Source organism: Salvelinus fontinalis, chromosome 11 (assembly GCF_029448725.1).
Source record: "Salvelinus fontinalis isolate EN_2023a chromosome 11, ASM2944872v1, whole genome shotgun sequence".
Lineage (NCBI taxonomy): Eukaryota > Metazoa > Chordata > Actinopteri > Salmoniformes > Salmonidae > Salvelinus > Salvelinus fontinalis.
This window is the reverse complement of record NC_074675.1, coordinates 11,830,083-11,852,759: the sequence shown is the minus strand read 5'-3', so window position 1 is coordinate 11,852,759 and position 22,677 is coordinate 11,830,083. Positions and strand designations below refer to the sequence as shown.

Below are 22,677 nucleotides of genomic sequence, written 5' to 3'. Positions count from 1 at the left end.
CAATTGTTTCGGTTATTGACCTACAGTAAGTGAAGTAGATTTACACACGGTAAAGGCATTCCGGTAACAGAATTATATAATTGGTCCCTGATCTGTACTAAGCTTGGGTGGTATACCGTATACTGGGGAATTTAGAAAAAGCCACAGGATGTTTTCTCTATACCGTCAAGACAATTTATTTTACGTTTTTCAATAAATGTGAATATTTGTAGCTACTTTAAGTTAATACTTGCAGTCAACTGCAATACATTAGGAGATAAAGCAGATTGCTTTCTTCATTTCACCTGTCACATTAGTTTACATTATGACGCTTACCGTCGTTCCCCAGAACAGTTGAGCCAGTCACGTGTATGTTTGTAAATAGCACAACGGGAGAAGGTGATGATCTGGTGAGTCCATAGCGTTTTAGATCTAAATCGGCAAGTCTCTGTTATGAGGTGAAGAAGTTACACTTACATTTAAGTCATTTAAATTGGAAAGTTCATACATATTCATCCTGGTCCCCCCGTGGGAATTGAACCCTGGTCCCCCCGTGGGAATTGAACCCACAACCCTGGCGTTGCAAGCGCCATGCTCTACCAACTGAGCCACACGGGACCACGGGACCACACGGGACCACTTGTATGCAATTCACTACAAAATATTTGCCATCAGATATCTTAGAATGGCTTTCTGCCAGAAGTCAAAGCTCGGGAACAGTTTTTTTGTGCTTCCCACTAGTGGTTTTTCCTGCTCCGTTCTTCTCCCCTCTGCTCCATGTACACATGCTGCTCTTCCTTCAGAAAAACATCAATCACAACATTGTACATTTGCATAATTTAATCTTGTTCATGATTGCTTGTAAATGTCTACACTCACCAAAAATGACATTCGGTAACTACTAGCTACGCTTGTATAACTTTATAAGCTGGATTTGCCAGTCTTTAGTTTTCACTTGTTAGCATTACCAATTTTCTAACGGAATTACAAGTTTTAAATCACTTAATGATAAAAGCAAAATCACTATAACTAATTGGTAGGTCTACCATTACTTGTTACTTCTGTGAACTTACATTATCCTCCCTTTCTCACGAGGGAGAGAAATGAGAAAAAATCTTAGACGTTTTTGGTAATGGAATTACAAGGCAATATTTCTTAAAACGTACAGAAGCTTTACAATAAAAAATATTAAATATAAATTGTTGATATTATTTGGCAGGAGACTTTACGTCAACATTGTGTTCTGATGTATTTCTGATACCATTTAAAACTTTTCTGGTTTCTAAGACCCCTTTTCCATCTGTTTACCCAGAAATCAAAGCCTTTACTTATGTCTAATTTTTAAGATGGAAAACGGTTGAAAAAAAACTCTGTCCAAAAATATAGACAGATTTCCTTTGGCACCCAATGTGATATGCTACTATGAACTTAACATGTTGGAGCTCATGGGTCCATTGATGGAAGTCCCCTAAGGTGAAAATACATTTCAAATACATTTGAGGAGGACAAAGAAGTGCTACTCTGTTTAGTTTCAAACTGCGATGGTGGGCAGGTCACTGCGGTCTTGGACAACGGCTTCTCTCTGAGCTTTCACTTAGAGGAAAGATACCATACATGCCAACACCTCTTCATAATGGCTATGATTATCAGTGATAAATGGAGGTTCACCACTCATGCACTTGACAGCTTGTTAAATGCCAAGACGCATGCAATTGGGTGTAATAAACCAGCCTTGAGTAAACAGAATGACCCTAGATACTGTAGGCTACGTGGTTGCTCTGTTTTGATAGGACGTGTGATGAGGAAAGTGTGCCTATTGACAGGGCGTGTCCATATTGTCAAGATTCCTCAGCTCCGGGTTGGGGACACTGACACAGGGTTTGTTGATGTATCTGCCCATGTGATTCTAGAGCACCGTGTTTACTTTTCATGCCAGGCCACGTGTCACCTAAGGCCACCGGGTACAATACCGGTATTGTAGCCTAGTGGTTAGAGCTTTGGACTAGTAACCGAATGGTTGCAAGATCGAATCCCCGAGCTGACAAGGCAAGAATCTGTCGTTCTGCCCCTGAACAAGGCAGTTAACCCACTGTTCCTAGGCTGTCATTGAAAATAAGAATTTGTTGTTAACTGACTTGCCTAGTTAAATAAAGGAAAAATAAATAAATAAATAAAGCAATCTTCTGATAGCAGAAGAATGGAACCTTCGGCTGGGTTAATCGTCACCGTGGGCGTTACAAAACACACAACCGTTCTGTAAGACGGGATGTCACTGAGGGGTGTAAGCAATGAGGGGTGTAAGCAATGAGGGGTGTAAGCGGGCCAGACCAGGAGCAAGTGGTCTGGAACAATGGGGCGACTACTAATCCGGGTGTTCTGCTCCATGTCTCTGTTGTCTTTGGGCCTTGTACGCCTCCTAGCAGTCTCAGGGAGGAAACCAAGCCTTCCTCCGGACCATAGCACATGGCTGGCATGATCCACATAACGGAGTCTTTGGGGCTTCCAGCACAAAAACAGGGATTTGGACAGTATCCCAGTGCCCCAGAGGCTTGCTGGAAAGATGTGAGACGTTGGCGTCTTGGTTGGAAGGCCACCTGGGAACACATACGTGGGTCACATGGGATGCGCGGAAGGTAGGTATGCTGCCAGTAGCAGCCAATCGCTGGTCTGTTGTGGACATTGTGACGTGAGTGCCAGTAATGCATCATAGTTCAACACAGCTAAGTTGGCCCTCCGTCTACCCACAACAGCATCAGTAGGGGAAGGACACACTCACACACAAACACACAGAATGAGGTTCCAGCTTTATAGCCAGGGGTAGGATGGCATGTAGTTACTTTAATCCTCTAAAACACATGAATTTGTCTTTGTTTGGTTCAACAACTTAAAGATCAAGGCTTTATATCCACAGGCACTTTGAACCCACATTTTCATTCGATTTAGAGTGTTTATAGGCTACATTCTCAAGCTGTTTTCCTGAACTTTCATTTGGTTCTCTTTTGATGTGAGCCTGCCTGGGTGTATTTTCCATAAATCAACAAGATGAGCCACACTAACAACATGCACGTCAAGTCAGAATATTCAATTTCCTCAAAGCATTATGAATTCCTCCCATTTCTCCGGCTTCCAACAAATCAACTTAAGCCTCCTCAGGTATGCATGTAAAGTGAATGTGTTTTTAAAGATGGAGAGCTAGGCTTAAGACCCCCCCACCCCACCCAACCGTCCTCCCAGCAGCACACAGTGGAATGCCAAACACTCCTGACAGCCTCCACCTGTAGATCACCAATCGTATTCCCACACTCAGCTAGGTGTTGCTATGACATCCAGAAGACACTCTCTCCCCCTTATCCACATGGTGAAGCAGAATGAAAAGAGCAAAGACTTTTATGACGTATGATTTGCATGTTTATTATTCATCACCTTGGTTAGCTAGATTGTTATGCTGCTGTGTCTGATACCGTAGCCTACTTCTGCTGACGCTTATCAGGGGACAAAGTCTGACAGGGAACCATAGTGCCATAATGGGAGGAGAGAGAACCCATTGGCCTGTGGTGGTGCTGGATCTCTCTAGCTGTGTGTGCAGTACCAACATAACACTCTGGAACTCTTTTAGAGACACTGTATGTTGACATATCATCTATAAGAGCTCATCCATAAAAATGAAGCGAAAGGTTTTACCAAGAAGAACATCCCACAACAACTGGTTCCGTGCCCATAGAAAGAGGAGAGAAAGAAAGAGACACAGACAGAAGTAGCAGCCGCATACTATTCTGTTCTGTAATGAATCGAAACAGACAGTTCTCCTGAATGCCTAATCATGCAGTGGCCTGATTACAGCTGACTCACAAATCCCCCACTGCTGCCAAGCACACAGGAATGTCCAACAAATAAGTTACATTTATGCAGGAACACACACACACACCACAGCTACTGTCAATCAGCAAGCTGATCAGCAGACAAACCCCAATCCACTGAATCTCTCTATGGGATCTCTGCATGCAGCAGTTGAATGTGGCAGCCCAAGCTTCCACAAGAACACAGTGGGGGGTTCTTGTGGAAAAAGGGGAGGCATGAAAACCACTACCCCATGCGTCCGTGTGAAACCATAAGCTATTAGTAGATATCAGGGGCAGGACATTTCAGTTACAATAACACGCAACAGTTCATGTTAATACTGTTAGCGTGACGGCTGGTACTGGAGGGAACAGATATGGAAAAAGGAAAACTTAAGCCTAAACGTATGACAGATGAAAGGAAATCACTGTCTCCACATCTGCTAGTGGATTATGAAGGTGTTAACCTCAACGAGGGGAGACAACAACTTAGAAATTCCCATTTAGTCCAAAGGAGAAGGCTTCCATGTTCCGTGACACAATTCCAAAGCATTGGCATTTTACTCTAGGTCTTACTGTAAATCATGAAGTGTCTCACGGGGAATTGGTACCAAATTGTTTGTGTCCAACGAAAAGTTTGGACACAAACAACACACCAAGAGTGAAGATCAGTCACGCTATGATTTACTATTAGAACAGCTGACTCATTATTCATAGTCACATTCCACAACACAGTAGGACATTAACCTCAACAACACCATATTAAGTAACCAAGAACACTCCCATATTGCTGCACGTCCTGGTTTTGATTGCGAGTTAATGATTGGCCAGTCAGACAGCCCCTGCGTCATCCAAGCAGTGACAGAGGAGCATGTAATTTCTCACGCAAACAAAATGTGCAAACAGGCGTCTCTGTAAAAGGTAGATTCCGGCATACTACTGTCCATTGGGACCAAGACTGTGTGGTTCTGTTGTGATAAAGGGAGGGGAACGGGTTGTTACTCATTCAGCAGACACATGCTCCAAACGTCAATGCCCATTGACCCTGGGCAATCAGCTTTGCATTCTCGGAGGCAGGCAGCACAAGGGAGCATTCTTTTTTGGACAATAATAATCTACCACATGGAGCTCCTATAGCCTCATAACTAAAGAGCACTGACTCAATTACAGCAGAGAAATCTATGGCCTGGGTTAGAACAGAACACTCTTCAAACCTACACATTCGGAACAGGACTCCAAATTAGGCAGGCTATTTTCTTGTCAGGCCTGCTGAAATGGATACATTATTTTTTTTAAACACTCCTGTGCTGTGATCGTGTTTTGTTACAAAACGTTTAGAACTGGATTCCTTGCCAGAAAGTGAGCTCATTAACCTGTCACAAGCAAAGAGGATGTGGGGAGTAAGCAGAGACCAGGTCAGCCAGAGGGCCATTAGAGGAGCAGCCGGGACTACTGTATTCTGAGTGAAGGCTCCAGTTTTCACATACCCTTGGTCTGATTAAGTGATATGATTCACCCTGACAGGGTAATGGACAGCTATTCACTGGGCCTCACCTAGTCAGAGGGCACATTAATGAATGCTGTCGTTTACGCAAGATTCCAAAAACATGCACAAAACCATGTGCCACATCCCATTAGCGGGAGCGGGGTGTTTTATGAGGTGCTGAGAGAACTTCGGGTGCCCCCTGTATTAGGGGCCTACCTGGTAACCATGTCATGGAACAAGGCGAACAGTAGTTCCACACTCTTCCTCCTCTACAACTTCCTGTGGAATTCCCCTAACTTTCACCACACAGCTCTATTGGGACTTCTTTCTATTAGTCCCACCCCCCTTAACTTATTTTGCGAAAGATATCCTCGTAAACAATCAACAACTCCTGCTAATTAGTCAACCTGTCAAATGTTCTTGTAAACTCACATAACTGGCAAAGGAGCCTGGATATAAAAATAATAATCATTTAAACGCTCTTTGGATTAGAGTAACATAACTTCACAAATTCCTTTTGTTCCACCAACAGCCCAAAACCATGCACAAATAATTCCTTGCTTATCTAAGTCCATGATCCAATCCCTATGGTATTTCCAGTGATGTGACCTTGTTTGGGAAAGGTTTTATGAGCAAGTAAAACAGGCTCCACCCAATGGCACACTTACATTAATTTAAAACAAATGTATAGAAAGCTTTACATTTTACCTAATTACCTTACAATTAAATAACACCCTATTGCACTGCTACTCAAAACATTCCCTGGCCATTGCTTTCATGCCTATTAGAAGTGAATGACATCCATAACTGCAGTCTGTGGGAGGCCTTGAGAACAGAATAATTTATGATCGTACTACAGCAGGAGGAGAGGTATTTTCAGAGGGGGGAAACTGAACACAGATGGATGAGAGAAAGTACCACAGCCACAGCATAAAGGTAAGGAAGCAGAGGAGCAAAAACGTATACAGCTCACAGAGGACGGGCAGAAAGTGTAGCAGCATGAGAGGTCTGCCGTGCTAGGATGTGTGATTTGATTTATTAGGATCCCCATTAGCCGACGCCAACGATGTACATGCATTTAAAAACAACATGCATTGTGTGTGTGCACGCATCTATCAGTTACACATAGAGTACCAGTCAACATTTTGGACACACCTACTCATTCAAGGGTTTTCTGTATTTTTACTATTATCGACATGGTAGAATAATAGTGAAGACTTCAAAACTATGAAATAACACATATAGAATCATGTAGTAACCAACAAAGTGTTAAATCAAAATATATTTTATATTTGAGATTCTTCAAAGTAGCATTGATGAGAGCTTTGCACACTCTTGGCATTCCCTCAACCAGCATCATTAGGTAGTCACCTAGAATGCATTTCAAATATATATATTTTCACCTTTATTTAACCAGGGAGGCCAGTTGAGAACAAGTTCTCATTTACAACTGCGACCTGGACAAGATACAGCAAAGCAGTGCGACAAAACCAACAGATTTACACAAGGTACAAACAAACGTACAGTCAATAACACAAGAGAAAATCTGTATACAGTGTGTGCAAATGAAGTAAGGAGGTAAGGCAATAAATAGGCCATAGTGACAAAGTAATTACAATTCAGCAATTAACACGAGTGATAGATGTGCAGATGAGGATGTGCAAGTAGAAACACTGATGTGCAAAAAAAGCTGAAAAAAATATGGAGATGAGGTTGGTTGGATTGGGCTATTTTACGAGGGTGTGTTTGACAGCATGAGTGAAGTAGGCTTTGTTGCGAAATAGGAAACTGATTCTAGATTTAATTTTGGATTGGAGATGCTTAATGTGAGTCTGGAAGGAGAGTTTACAGTCTAACCAGACACCTAGGTATTTGTAGTTGTCCACATATTCTAAGTCAGAACCGTCCAGAGTAGTGATGCTAGGCGGGCGGCCTTGTTAACAGGTGTACCTTTTTAAAGTATCCTTCTTAATGCATTTGAGCCAATCAGTTGTATTGTGACAAGGTAGGTTTGGTATACAGAAGATTATTTGGTAAAAAAACAAGTCCCATATTATGGCAAGAACAGCTCAAATAAGCAAAGAGAAACTACAATCCATCATTACTTTAAGATATGAAGGTCAGTTAATCTGGAAATTTTCACGAACTTTGAAAGTTTCTTCAAGTGCAGTCACAAAAACCATCAAGCGCGATGATGAAACTGTCTCTCATGTGGATCGCCACAGGAAAGGAAGACCCAGAGTTACCTCTGCTGCAGAGGATAAGTTCATTAGTTACCAGCCTCAGAAATTGCAGCCCAAATAAATGCTTCAGAGTTCAAGTAACAGACTCATCTCAACATCAACTGTTCAGAGGAGACTGCATGAATCAGCCCTTCCTGGTCAAATCGCTGCAAAGAAAACACTACTAAAGGACAATAATAAGAAGAAACTTGCTTGGGCCAAGAAACACGAACAATGGACATTAAACCGGTGGAAATCTGCCCTTTGGTCTGAGGAGTCCAATTTGAGATTTTTGGTTCCAACCGTGTCTTTGTGAGACGCACAGTAGGTGAACGGATGATCTCCGCATGTATGGGTCCCACCGTGAAGCATGGAGGAGAATGTGTGATGGTGTGGAGGTGCTTTGCTGGTGACACTGTTGGTGATATATTTAGAATTCAAAGCACACTTAACCAGCAAGGCTACCACAGCATTCTGCAGTGATACGCCATCCCATCTGGTTAGTGCTTAGTGAGATTATCATTTGTTTTTCAACAGGACAATGACCCAAAACACACCTCCAGGTTGTGTAAGGGCTATTTGACCAAAAAGGAGAGTGATGGAGTGCTGCATCAGATGACCTGGCCTCCACAATCACCCAACGTCCACCCAATTGAGATGGTTTGGGATGAGTTGGAGCACAGAGTGAAGGAAAAGCAGCCAACAAGTGCTCAGCATATGTAGGAACTCCTTCAAGACTGTTGGAAAAGCCTTCCAGATGACTACCTCATGAAGCTGGTTGAGAGAATGCCAAGCTGTCATCAAAGAGAAGGGTGGCTACTTGGAAGAATCAAAAATATAAAACATATTTTGATTTGTTTAACACTTTTTTGGCTACTACATGATCCATATGCGTCATTTCATAGTTTTGATGTCTTCACTATTATTCTACAATGTAGAAAATAGTAAAAATAAAGAAAAACCCTTGAATGAGTAGGTGTGTCCAAACTTTTGACTGGTACTGTACATGTCAGTACATACACACAAGTAGGTCACATGGTGGAGAGGCGTTGTGCTGTGAGGTGTGTACATTCCCACACCTTCTGGTTGTGAGAGTCAGACTGGCTTTACCAGGAATTTTTTTGAAAGCAAGAGGGGTGATAAAAATATAAACTAGAGCCGGGCCACTTTATCACATCAATGTTACATTCCCCAGGGCTTCAGTACAGGTCGAGGGGGGAGTTCATGTAGTTATAGGGCAAAACTCTGTCTCACCACATACCATATTTTCTGCTTTACCTCTCATTGACACCACTGCTACTTAAAGCACAACAATAGCAAGTGATGCTGAAGAAAAACTGGGTTTCAACATGACGGTGTGTGTCACTCAAGAGGGTTTACAGATGTTTAGATGGTGTAATTGTAGCATGATGGCTTTGAAATACATTTGTGGTCTGTCTGCAGATAAGACTAAACTCACTCACCTGGAGAGAGCCTGTTGTGCATATATCCAGAGCTAGATATGATCCGATGGATCTTTAGAAACTGTGGGTTCAAACTAAACATTTTGAGGCAAAGCCAACTGTCAAGCAATGGGCCTTCCATTTATTAGCACTTTGTTGATGCAGATTCTCATTTGAAAACAAATGTTATAATCACATTGCTTTGTCCGTGAAGTGAAAGATATCAGCATGATTATGTACAGTGAAGACACACTTCTCTTAGCTCATGACAGATATGCATAAACTACAGAAAAGTGATTCAACAGCAACCAGGAAGAAGCTCTGAGAAATCCCCTCGGCTAAACCCTCGGCCCTATCCTTTTTACATTTGACATTTTAGTAATTTAGCAGAATTAGGGTTGAGTGCCTTGTTCAACGGCCCAATTACAGAATTTTTTAACAAGTCGGCTCTTGGATTTTAACCAGTGACATTTTGGTTCCTGGACCAGCGCTCTTAAAATCCCTAAGCTACCTATCAGCACAGTAACGGAATTACGCTGAGACTCACTTTAACATTTATGCTAAACAAAAAAACATTGACTTCAAAGTTTAACAAACCATACAACTCTATGCACACTTGGAACAATTTAAACAGAAAATAATTAAAAATTTCCTGGAAACACAGTGCAGATGCAAATTTTGTGTTTTGCAAAATATCCTGTGGAAAACGTTAAAAGTAGCCCTTGTGCATAGAGTTGTATGATTTGTTAAACTTTGAAATCAATGCTTTTTGTTTGGTATACATTTTAAAGTGAAAAAATGTGAGTCTCAGCGTATTCCGTTACCATGGAATTGCCCAGTGCTAATTGGCACCAACGTGTAGCCTGCCCTATCATGCCGCCTGTTCGCGGTTGCTACTGACGAATGGCCCTGGGTGTTCCAGACACAACAGCAGCAGCCTTGATCAGAGAGATCCAGCCCGCCACATGAAACAAAGTTCACGCTCCAGAGTGAAAGCAACTCAGTCTCCAAGCAGAGCCTTATAACACACTGCTGGTCATAAAACATGGATGGCCCCAGACAATGAGGCTCATCAACTAGGCCTAAGCCAAGGTGAGGCCAACAGGAAACAGACCACTGACAAAACACACACACCCTAAAGAGAGAGAGAAAAGGAGAGAGAGCGAGATTGAAGATAACGCTGTCTGAGTGAGTACTCACCTCGAATGAGACAAACGCACACATCACTTAAGCAGTATTTCATCGTTCAGTAAGCATTTGTTAAGCAGGTCAGAGGTCCCCAACAGTGAGTAGACACATACCATTCTCCGTCAGAGAGGGTCAGACTGAAACGAGACACCTTCCTGGAATGGAGGAGGTGGTCCTGATTGACACTCCACAGAAGAGCCAGTGTTTGCTTCGGTTAACCGTGAAGCCATTATCAGCCCATCATAGGGAGAGTGGCGCGATTGGGTTTCCTATTGCTCTGAAACCCCCTCAACAGCTATTGTGCCCCACAGAACATGCAGGCTGATTATGCCCCGGCATACCTTTTCAATAAAATTCATAACACAAGGGGCCTTGTGTGAAGAGGGTTCAAATCATACAGCGATCGCGATGTCAGGGTTTAGATTTACCATGGGAAAGATGCAACGCAATAAACACAGGCAATGTTGTCGCATGGGGCATGATCGCACATAGTTTGGCATGATCTGTGGGGTTGAAACCTAGCACCAACGGCTTGGCTTCTGACAAGCTTCTCAAACTCCTTGATTGGCATTGCCGACCGCCTAATAACAGGCTGTCACCAGCCAACTGAGACACTGGTCAACCTCCAGGTGAAACTCCACAGTCGGCAGCATGCTCTGGGTCTGGGCAGCTGTCAGAAGAGCCAGACCCCTAATATGTAGACTACACTCTGTGGCTTCAAGGCACTGAGCCAGTGTCAACATCATAAAACATGCCCATTATACAGTGCCTTCAGAAAGAATTCATACCCCTTGACCTATTCCACATTGTTGTGTTAAAGCCTACGTTAATAAAAATGGATTAAATCGAAAAGATTCTCACCCATCTACACACAATAACCCATAACGACAAAGTGAAAACATGTTTAAAATTTGTGCAAATTTATTGACAATGAAATAGAGAAATATCTCATTTATGTAAGTATTCACACCCCTGAATCAACCTGTTAGAATCACCTTTGCCATCAATTACAGCTGGGAGTCTTTCTGGGTAAGTCTCTAAAAGATTTGCACACCTGGATTGTACAATATTTGCACATTATTTATTTTTTTATTCTTCAAGCTCTGTCAAGTTGGTTGTTGATTGTTGCTAGACAGCCATTTTCAAGTCTCGTTATAGATTTTCAAGTCAATTTAAGTCAAAACTAAGTAGGCCACTCAGGAACTTTCAATGTTGTCTCCCAGTGTCTGTTGGAAAGCAGACGGAACCAGGTTTTCCTCTAGGATTTGCCTGTGCTTAGCTCTATTCTGTTTCTTTTTATTCTATAAAACACTGAATTCCTTGCCAATGACAAGCATACCCATAATATGATTCTTTTTATTGAGGAATTAAAGTTAATTTCTTTGCCACATTTTTTGCAGTTGTACTTTAGTGCCTTACTGCAAACAGGATTCATGTTTTGTAAAATGTGTATTCTGTACAGGCATCCTTCTTTTCACTCTGTCATTTAAGTTAGTATTGTGGAGTAACTACAATGTTGTTTATCCATCCTCAGTTTCCCTTATCATGGCTTCATGGTGAAATCCCTGAGTTGTTTCCTTCCTCTCCAGCAACTGAGTTAAGAAGGATGCCTGTATCTTTGTAATGACTAGGTGTACTGATACACTATCCAAACTGTAATTAATAACTTCACCATGCTCGAAGGGATATTCAATGGCAGATTTTTTATTTATCTACCAATAAGTGCCCTTCATTGCGAGGCATTGGCTTGAATCTGTGTATGATATTGACAGCTCAAGTGAGGGACCTTACAGATAATTGCATGTGTGGGGTACAGAGATGAGGTAGTCATTCGAAAATCATGTTAACCACTATTAATCGCACACAGATTGAGCCCATGCAACTTAATATATGACTCGTTAAGCAGATTTTTAGCCTTATTTAGGCTTTCCATAACAAAGGGGTTGAATACTTGACTCAAGACAATTCAGCTTTTCATTTTTTATGAATTTGTAAACATTTCTAAAAACATAATTCCACTTTGACATGATGGGGTATTGTGTGTAGGCCAGTGACACAAAATCTCAATTTAATCAGTTTAAAAAATCTGACTAACACAACAAAATGTGCAAAAGTCAAAGGGTGTGAATACTTTCTGAAGGCACTGTATACATATAATTTCCCTGATGGTGGAAGTTCTTAGAATAACAGGACAGACATATTATTGAGTGGCGGACTGGTGGTTGACAAGCTTTCATCAGCGTCCCTGCTGCCAGGCTGTGACATGATTTAAGTGCAATAACAACGATACTGCTCACTCTGCACATTTTTAGCATTCTCATGGAGACTTTTTCATGTCTCTGCTAGACAGAGGTTCTACATAAACACTCGACTTGAACAGACATGTTTATGTAGGCCTTTTGAAGGCCAGAAGAACGTTTTATAACCCCATTTGAATACTTCTTATTAGTCATTAAAGCTACTCAGTCTCAAACCCTTATTTTCCCACAAACATCCAACCCATTTGGTACATTAAATGTTTGTTTCATAACGATAATAACACAACCTAATGGATAGATAAGTCCATCTTTAATGCCGTCTTTTCCACAGTGGTTTCATCAACTTTTATTTCTCGCATTGGCTACAGGTTGCCAGCACAGAGTGTAAACAGTCTCATCCTACACCATGCATCATGCTTAATAACTAGGCGATGATTTGTAAACAAATGAAAGTTACAGACAGCTTGGACTCACCTCGGTGGACGGCATGCTGACAACACCTGTTGATCTGCGCTTCTCCCTCAGCTTTCTCTTCTCTATCTGTCCTTTCCCCTTCCTGGCGCTTGGACCACTGTTTTTCTTCTCTTTGCCTTTACTGGGTGAGGGGCTTTCCTTGTCACTGCCATGGTCATTGCATGCAGTGGGGCTGGACTCTTGTGGGGTGCAGGGCACTTTCTCCGGCTGCGGTGTCTTCTTCAGGTTACTCCCCGGTGTATCCGCTCCTCTGACGGCTGGTGTCGGGTGTGGATCATCGTCAGGTCTCTTCAAGGCTGAGGAGGATGATGAGCGAGCCATGGGGTATGATGTCCCGCGGTCCGGGTTGCCGTTGTTGTTAAGTTCGGTGCTCGAGGTAGCATTGCGCATCTCACTTTTGTTGCTGTGGCTCCCCAGGGTCGCAGGGACAATATCACCAGAGCACACGCCGGTGGCCGCAGCGATGTCCCCAAGCATTTTTGCCCTCATTTTTTCCCGTTTAGCCTTCCATTCCTCCAGAAAGTCTGTCTGTGCATTTGGTTTAAATCCACCCGTTGCCATGTTCCTTTTTGAACGTGTGGGTTTTTCACCAGTGGCTTTACTAAGTTTGTAAACTACGCTCCTTCAGCAGTGAATTTGTAATTTCCGTTTTTAATCAGGTTACCGTGCAATCGTCCTTCGCTTCTAATGGCACCACATTTCTCAAAACGACTCGGTCTACAGGTAATGGAGAATCACAGTTAGTGTAAATGTGGTCCAAACTTCAATGAAACGACCTCATTTCGAAATTACTATCCGTATGTAAAGTGTATCAAATTGTTTTTACAAACTAGCCTTCCCATATACAAACAGGGTTTGAACTATATATAACTCATAGCAAAGTTGGTACTCCAGTATATAATCACAACAAGTCGATCATTTTTAGAAGTTATATTTTCTCCCTCAAAATGTTAAAGTAACTTATTGGAAATAAAATGAATCACTTAGTGAACCATTATAACAGTGACATGCGTTGCTAATAAGACTCACCTGTTATTTTGCAGTGCTTTCGCTCTCTCAGGTGAACATTCCGTAGGAATGAATTGTAGCCTACTTCACTGCAAACTCGATTAGTCACATGCAACCTAGGGAACAGTGCGGCTCGGACTCAACTCCCTCTCCTGGGCTTCTCCGAACCCTTACGAAGACTCACGAATACATACGAAATGAAATGGATGTAGCCTATTCCGTTGTTAAAAATGTTTGCGTTGTACTTGCTGTGTCTAAACACCTTTCTTTAATATTTTCCAAATAAATGTTTCTTTTTTTACAGCATCTAGGCTACAAGGTAGAAATAAACAATAAGAAAAATGTCTCAGCCTAATCATAGACTATATAGTGTATATTCTTCTTAACCTATAGGCTGTATAGGTGGATGTTGGTGGGAGGAGCTATAACAGTCTGACTACACCACTAGCGTCGCGTGCATGAGCATTGCAAAATACATTTAAAAATCTATATTATTCAGTTATTGCACCCACACTGCTCGCGAGCGTCTGCGTTGGCAAGGGCTAAAATAGAAGTCAGTTCTATTTGTGACGCAGATCGCGCTGCAAGTTCCACCTCTCCCATCTCCTCATTGGTTTATAGAAGCAGGTACCCATGTGCCATCTCCTCATTGGATATACCCACGTGGGTGACTGAAAGACGAATAAGGTCGGTGGCAGTAATGCACCTAATTTATGAAAGTTGCCAATCGCAATATAAAGTCCAGAGAAGAAAAGCCTGGAAGAGGAGAGATGACTAGAAACGATTTGGCTGACCGTTTTATGTGTGGATTAATTGTCAGAGTAGAGGACCTTGTGCATTTCAGGTAAAATAACAACTCAATGTTTACATCCCAGGACACATTAGCTAGCAACAGCAAGCTATCTAAATAGGACAAATTAGTTAGCAAGTGCAAGCTAGCTAAATTGCCATAAATGTTTAATGCTTTTTGGCCTGTCCCCAAATTAATGTAATTGGTTCAGAGTTTGTTTTGATGTTTTAACCTGCGTGTCAGGATCGCGTTTGGTGTGGGGGAACAAAATACACTTATGCACGATGGCGCACGTGAGCAGCCAGTTTGGGTTCCGTGCTGGCCCTTGGCAACGCAGACGCTCGTTGGCGCGCGTGAGCAGTGTGGGTGCAATAATTGAATAATATAGATTTCTAAATGTATTTTGCACGAGACACGTGCAGTGTAGTCAGCATGTAAAATAGAAGTCAGTTCTAATTGTGACGCAGATCGCGCTGCAAGTCCTGCCTCTCCCATCTCCTCATTGGTTTATAGAAGCAGGTACCCACGTGCCATCTCCTCACTGGTTATAGCCACGTGGGTGACATAAAGACGAACGAGGTTAGTGGTGGTAAGGCGTTGGATGAGTCACCCTGCCCCAGAGCACTTCAGAGGTGAACATTATTAATGTCCAACCCACTACGTGGCTATGTGTGAGGGTCATGATGTAAGTGCATAGTTATTTCCACACTTCCCATAAGAGCTGGTTGAAAATAACCCTAGGATGAGTGAGGGTGCCAGACTGATTCACAGTGATTTTTTAATTTTTTTATTTTACTAGGCAAGAACTAAATTACATTTTATTCGGTTAAGAACAAATTCTTATTTTGTAAATAATCTTATTTTGTCATTGTCATTATTTTGTCAACACTCTAACCACTAGGCTACCTGCCACCCTTATATAGTGATGGTAATACAGCCATATGGATGAATGGGAGAAGACTCACTCCGATATCCAAGCTGGGTTCAAACAAGACAGTGACCTTGGCTGAGCAGCCAGTATGCAGCCAATAGCACCTTTACCATTCACCACACCAGATTAATTACGTAAATGCAGGGGGTGCTTACAGTGTAGGTTCTCTTTGGGTTGATTAGGTTCTGTTCGGTTTAAGATATTTTACAATCATACCAAACAGAACCTAGGAACCCACTATATTCACATAACAAGCTGTGATGATGTGAATATGGTCGGTGCTTATATTCAGCTCTCTTGCAACATGCTTTGGAAGCTGCTATATCTCCTGGAGTTATTTACATTTTATTTGGTCCTTATTTTTATGGATCTCTGTTTAAGGAAATATACTGCTGCATCTGTTGCGGTGTAGCGATGAATGCAGAGCGCCAGTGCAATAACTCTGGTTGACATTCCTAGCTATTCAATCTGTGTTCTCATTACCATTCCACTTCTCTGTGCAGCTCTTGCCTCCCTCTGAGGGCCCATTACTCCATCGCTACTCACCCCGGACAAGCCCTAAACTTATAGGCTCTTGCTGTTTGAAACCTAATTTCATGCCGTGATAATGGCTCCATAGCTTAACTGTGCTGCTGCACTGGGTTGGTTACTGCTGAAGGAGTGTGCTCAGGGTAGATATGCAGGAAGCTATAGCCTGTTTCCTAAGGTTGCACTGGTGTTTAGGCAACATTGTCAATGTCCAGATATGTGTTCAATAAAGACATGGCACACAGTCAGAGGACAGGTTTTTTTTCTGACCATGTGACCTGACCAGGAAAAGCTCTAGGCCCTAGATTTTTTTTTTTTTTTTTTACCTTTAGTAAGGAGTCCCATTGAGACCAAGGCCTCTTTTCCAAGGGAGCACTGCATGAACACAATTAATAAAATGTGCAACATTGAAACATACAACGTAATTAGAACATACAATACTACTAGCAATTTAAGAAGTAAAACACATTCCTCAACAATGAGGTCATCCATTAGCAATTGAACTACATTCTATAAGGTCTATATAATAATCTGTTTGTAATCTACATATATTAGACAGTTTTGTACATGTTCTGAAGTTATTGATTGGAGATAAAGGAGAAAAGTACCTAGGTGAAAGGAATTAGACACCTTTGTCTTAAAATAGTGGCTCATCTAAGGGTAGAGGTCACACTGCTGCATATTTAGCCTTTTTCTGTCTGCTTTTTGGGAAGCTGAAATACGAGAGGGCAGTTGTTGTCGCTCACAGCAGCTCGCTCCATGCCAACACAAACTGTGCTCCTCTTTCAACTAAACCCCACTTAGCAGTCCAATAATGCATTTCCCCGGAGAGAGATACGTGTGTGAACTCCCTTTCTGAATGTCTCACAGTGTTAAGACTTATCTCTGGTGGGTTAAAGACATTCTGTAAAAGCAGTCTGGTGCTTTCAATAAATGCCCAGATAACTTTTTCCTCCATGTTACACATAGCCCAGACTGCACATTTCCGGTGGAGTTGAGAAAAATACAGAGAGCAGCCAAACAGTAAAATCTTCCTAGCCAGTAATCTCAAAACATAACATAATATCCAACATTTTTGGTTCACAGTTTTTTATCCATCCCACAGTTATGCATTAAGTTAAAAGCCATGAGGTGGTCTATAAAAGGAAAATTATTTCCCTTTGTTCAGTTTCAACTGGAGCTTTTTGTGGATATAAACTTAGACTGAGTGGACAAAACATGACATAAACTGACCCGGTAAAACCCGGTGAAAGCTATGATCACTTATTGGGTTGTGCAACTCAGTATTAGGAAGGTGTTCTTAATGATTTGTACACTTTGTGTATATTGTACTAACTCTATGAAAACATTCACATTCCGAAGGGATACTCTCACCAAACGGCATCATCCCTCACCACTACATAACATTCCCTTATTTACCCATTTTGGGTCATAATACTTAATTTTATGGTCTGAGTCATTATCTCCTTTCTGTTAGTGACTGGACAATCAGACGCACAACACAGACTGCACCATATGCCTTACAAGTCTTGTGAGTGTTTGACATAGCAGAAGAGCTGAGGAGAAGGCATATGCCTCTCAGTAGAATGTACAGCATTGCTGACTGGCCCTATGAAAGAAGCTTGGCCAAGGGCAGGAAGGAAGTGAGGCAGAGACGGACAACAGAGCCCTGGGTGAGACTTCCTCACACACTGAAGGAGTGAGGGAAGAGAGAGAGACTACCCCAAATGACATGTAAAGAAGTTGACTAGCCACGTCAGAACCAGATCATTCTCTACTGAACCAAAGGCCCGAGTCAGGTTTAGGGTTGCCTGTACTCCTCTGGTGATGTGAACTCTGACTCCATGGATCCATTCTCTCTCTCAGTCTCTCTCTCTCTCTGTCCAGAATGTGTAGGTCCGTTACCCCTCCTGTGCCCTCCAACGGCCGCTCATGCCATCTGCGCGGTGCCATCTGGTGAGTGTGATGTGGTGGGTGACTATGTGAGACAGTTAGCCAACCTGTTCCATGTTCTGTACCACAGAGTCAGTACATCCCTCTGCTGATTGGCTTCTACTGTGGTTTAGCCAACAGGATGTCAGCTACAGATGTTGCATCAGTAGATGCATCATACCATCGTAGGCAGAGTGTGCATGAATCGATAGCCCTATTTCTGTCTTCCGTTAGCATGTATCCTTTGTCCTCCTGATCTTGACCTGATTTAGTCTATTTACACTTGTAAGATCTGATCACAGTCAGATCACAATGCGTCGTTTAATCATCTACACTAAAAATGTGGGCAAGATCAGGACAAAGGCTGCATGTTAGAATCATGTATCAACATGGCTAGAATAGGCTAATATGGTTAGCTGCATAAAAGAGGTGTTGTCTTGTCTGAACTTGCTTTGGTCTAATCCATTCCTATACCCTGAGTGTCTGAATAATATGTGGTTTGTCTGCTGCAGTAACGCTATGTTTATGACTCCCTGTTTGACACCTCAGTGAGAGGGAGTGGAGAGTATGAGGGTGGGAATGGCAACTCTCAATGTTTTGTAACCCCGTTCTCAACCGCCCTACTGTACTGTACTGTATGTGGGGAATGACAGCGGACACAGAGACAGACAGACAGACAGACAGACACACAGGCAATTTGAACACTTCCAAAGCACAATGTTCTTCTAATTGCTCCAATTAACATTGTGTTTTCATTAATCATGCATCCAACTCGTTTGAATAGTCCAATCTACCAGATCTGTGCTCCCGTAATGCGAGTATGGCACATGTTGTAACAGCCCGGTCAGCTATTGTACCATTGTCTGTCTGTGGAGCAGAGGGGCTTTGTTCACCCAGCGTGTCTGATACGGGCGGCAGAGAGCTTTGTGCTCGTCAGCTGTTCTGTTCTGCCTCTGTTAGTTAGCTCACCCCACACTCTGCAACTTCAGCAAAGTGCAGGACAGGGGAAAGGGAGATGAATAAGGCACAGACAGCAGTGGAAAAAATGAGGAGAGAAGGGAAGGAATCAGAACACGGTGTACGACAGGAGCTGCTGTGGAGATCTAATTCCCCTCTCTGGGTGATTTCAAACCCAGAAAAGCACATCATCTTATGGCAGAACAGTTGTCAGGAATCAAAGAATCAGGGCTCGCTACCAATCATGAGCTGCTTTTGGGGCTAAGCCCCTAATGATTTGCTTTGAGCCTCAGTGAGGAAAAATTCTACCCTATCAAATACAACAGATGAAGTCTGCCTCTGATGAAATGTTTATGCTTCATTCTATTTACCTACTGAAATCTCAGGGAAACAGGTAGGTTGTCATCTAAGTGTTTTCTGTCTGGTCCACAGGTTCACAGTGGAGACCAGGCACAACAGAACACATTCATCCTTTGCAGTGAGAAGAGCGATTCCAGCCTGTGTGTGTGTGTGTGTGTGTGTGTGTGTGTGTGTGTGTGTGTGTGTGTGTGTGTGTGTGTGTGTGTGTGTGTGTGTGTGTGTGTGTGTGTGTGTGTGTGTGTGTGTGTGTGTGTGTGTGTGTGTGTGTGTGTGTATGTGTCATTAAACACACAGAAACCACTACAAATGTCCTCTAGATGTGTTTGGTTTGATCATAATGGTATCATCAGATACTAATAAGAAGTCCACATACGCAGTGTCCTGACTATGTTTCTCAAACACTTGGTCTGTAATGCAAACATATGCCATTGTGACAATTTCTGGTCTACAGTACCATTGTACTCTCTCTCTCTCTTGGGGATGCTGGGAAAGCAATGAATAAAATACACTAATTAAATCCATTTGTTTCTATAATTATCTCTGGTCATTTTCTAAACCTGGGAAGCTACCCAACTGATATTTTTCCCATTAGCTTTGCGCAAGGTCCTGAAGAAGACAATGTGTTTGAGGTAGCTATGGAGGAATGTCCATATGGACACCAGACACAGACCAGGCTCAGTCCCACTATCATTATGCTTGTGCAAAAAATAAAATGGAAAAAGACAAGTATTTTGCATGCTAACTCTTATCCCCAAAGTATTATCTAAGCTTGGAGTTGGTTCTTTGAAGAGCACCCTTGGAGCAGGGCATTCTCTCTGCCAAGAGCAGTCAATGTAAATGATTAAATATTATTTATTAATAAGCAACTCCATCGGTTTTATTAAAAATATGTACTGACCACAGCAGTGAACTGTTGAAACTCTGGCTTGAGGTCTGATCCTCTTAGGTGGATCCTTTGTTCCCCATCTGATCACTGGATCAACTTAACCCTGATTAAATAACTGTCACCAGTATCCATGACATTGGTTGCCACTGATATTGACCTTGTAGTGTATATTCTTGTGTGTATTTATTTTATATAACTTAGTATCACTGCATTGTTGAGAAGGAGCTTGCAAACAGCAAGCATTTCACTACACTGTTTACACTGGCTGTATCCTGTGCCTGTGACAAATCAACTCTGATTTGGGAGAGAGAAAAAGAAGAGGAGCAGACAAGAAAGTTTAAAACAATGGAAGTCACATTTGATGGGATATTCCCAGCGGTGGTAAAAGTACCCTATCATCATACTTGAGTAAAAGTAAAGATAACTTAATAGAAAATGACTCAGGTAAAAGTAAACGTCACCAAGTAAAATACTACTTGAGTAAAAGTCTAAAAGGATTTGGTTTAAAACTGAAGTATTACAAGTAAAAGTATAAATCATTTCAAATTTCTTGTATTAAGCGTACCAGAAGGCACCATTTAATTTTTTATGACAGATAGTCAGGGGCACTCTCCAACACTCAGACATAGAGTTGAAGTCGGAGGAAAAAAGTTAAAAAGTATTCATATCCACAGTAAAACGAGTCCTATATCGACATAACCTGAAAGGCCGCTCAGCAAGGAAGAAGCCACTGCTCCAAAACCGTCATAAAAAAGCCAGACTACGGTTTGCAACTGCACATGGGGACAGAGATCGAACTTTTTGGAGAAATGTCCTCCGGTCTGATGAAACAAAAATAGAACTGTTTGGCCATAATGACCATCGTTATGTTTGGAGGAAAAAGGGGGATGCTTGCAAGCCAAAGAACACCATCCCAACCGTGAAGCACGGGGGTGGCAGCATCATGTTGTGTAGGTGCTTTGCTGCAGCAGGGTCTGGTGCACTTCACAAAATAGATGGCATCATGAGGAAGGAACATTATATGGTTATATTGAAGCAACATCTCAAGACATCAGTCAGAAGTTAAAGCTTGGTCGCAAATGGCTCTTCCAAATAGACAATGACCCCAAGTATACTTCCAAAGTTGTGGCAAAATGGCTTAAGGACAACAAAGTCAAGGTATTGAAGTGGCCATCACAAAGCCCTGACCTCAATCCTTTAGAAAATTTGAGGGCAGAACTGAAAAAGTGTGTGCGAGCAAGGAGGTCTACAAACCTGACTCAGTTACACCAGCTCTGTCAGGAGGAATGGGCCAAAATTCACCCAACTTATTGTGGGAAGCTTGTGGAAGGATACCTGAAACGTTTAACCCAAGTTAAACAATTTAAAGGCAATGCTACCAAATACTAATTGAGTGTATGTAAACTTCTGACCCACTGGGAATGGGATGAAAGAAATAAAAGCTGAAATAAATCATTCTCTCTAATATTATTCTGAAATTTCACATTTTTTAAATAAAGTGGTGATCCTAACTGGCCTAATACAGGGAATTTTTACTTGGATTAAATGTCAGTAATTGTCAAAAACTGAGTTTAAATGTATTTGGCTATGGTGTATGTAAACTGCCAACTTCAACTGTAACTCAGACATAATTTACAAATGAATATTGTGTGTTTAGTGAGTCTGCCAGATCAGAGTTAGTAGGGATGACCAGGGATGTTCTCTTGATAAGTGTGTGAATTAGACAATTTTACTGTCCTGCTAAGCATTCAAAATGTAACGTGTACATTAGGGTATCAGGGAAAATGTAGGGAGTAAAAAGTACATTATTTTATTTAGGAATGTAGTGAAGTAAAAGTAATTAAAAATATAATACACCAAAAAACTACTTATGTAGTCCTTTACACTATTTCTACTTAAGTACTTTACACCACTGAAGATTCCATAGAGTCCATAGTCTAGCATGGTATGAGTTGCAGTGGCCTCTATACCGTACCATGCATATGAGTACAAAGCATTGTATTATCGACGTGACCTTACCTCCTTTAAGCTTTGGTCCTGTGTACTCGTCCTCAACCACGGCATAGTGGAAAAACAATATTTGTCACAAAGTGTTTAACAGCAACCCAACCTTGAGGAAGAGCATCTTCATTTTAAGAAGGGACTCAGGGCTATGCTCAGCCCCTCTGCTGGCTTACTTCCCTAGGACTGGTCCATCTCTCACTCGCCCCAGTTTCCATCAGCTACACAATTAAGCACATGATGGCACGGATAAAAACCCAGATGTTACTGTAATATTTGAACATTCAATTGTGTCAACCAGACCACCCAAAAACCACCCACAGCCCTTAATGTTCATAGATATCAGAATTGTAGAGGGGTAGGTATAGCCAATGACTTACTTTCTGCAAGTGGCCATAA

At 42.0% G+C, this 22,677-nt stretch overlaps 1 protein-coding gene and 1 long non-coding RNA gene across 4 annotated transcripts in view; one reads left to right on the top strand and one right to left on the bottom strand.

Moving 5' to 3' along the window:
- The window catches only part of LOC129865046 (PRKC apoptosis WT1 regulator protein-like), a 71,681-nt gene extending 57,621 nt beyond the window's left edge, over positions 1 to 14,060 (bottom strand). For all 3 annotated transcript variants that reach the window (XM_055937467.1, XM_055937469.1, XM_055937470.1), the window contains exons 1-2: positions 13,915 to 14,060; positions 12,886 to 13,602 (exon numbers count right to left, since the gene is read on the bottom strand). In XM_055937467.1, coding sequence (XP_055793442.1) covers positions 12,886 to 13,446 — 561 coding nt within the window. In that variant the 5' untranslated portion in view covers positions 13,447 to 13,602; positions 13,915 to 14,060. The remainder of the gene's footprint in view (positions 1 to 12,885; positions 13,603 to 13,914) is intronic.
- A 2,580-nt stretch (positions 14,061 to 16,640) lies between these two features.
- LOC129864787 (uncharacterized) lies at positions 16,641 to 19,908 on the top strand. The gene is made up of 2 exons (XR_008761248.1): positions 16,641 to 18,098; positions 19,464 to 19,908. It is a non-coding gene; the product is annotated as an uncharacterized LOC129864787 (long non-coding RNA).
- Positions 19,909 to 22,677: the final 2,769 nt, after the last annotated feature.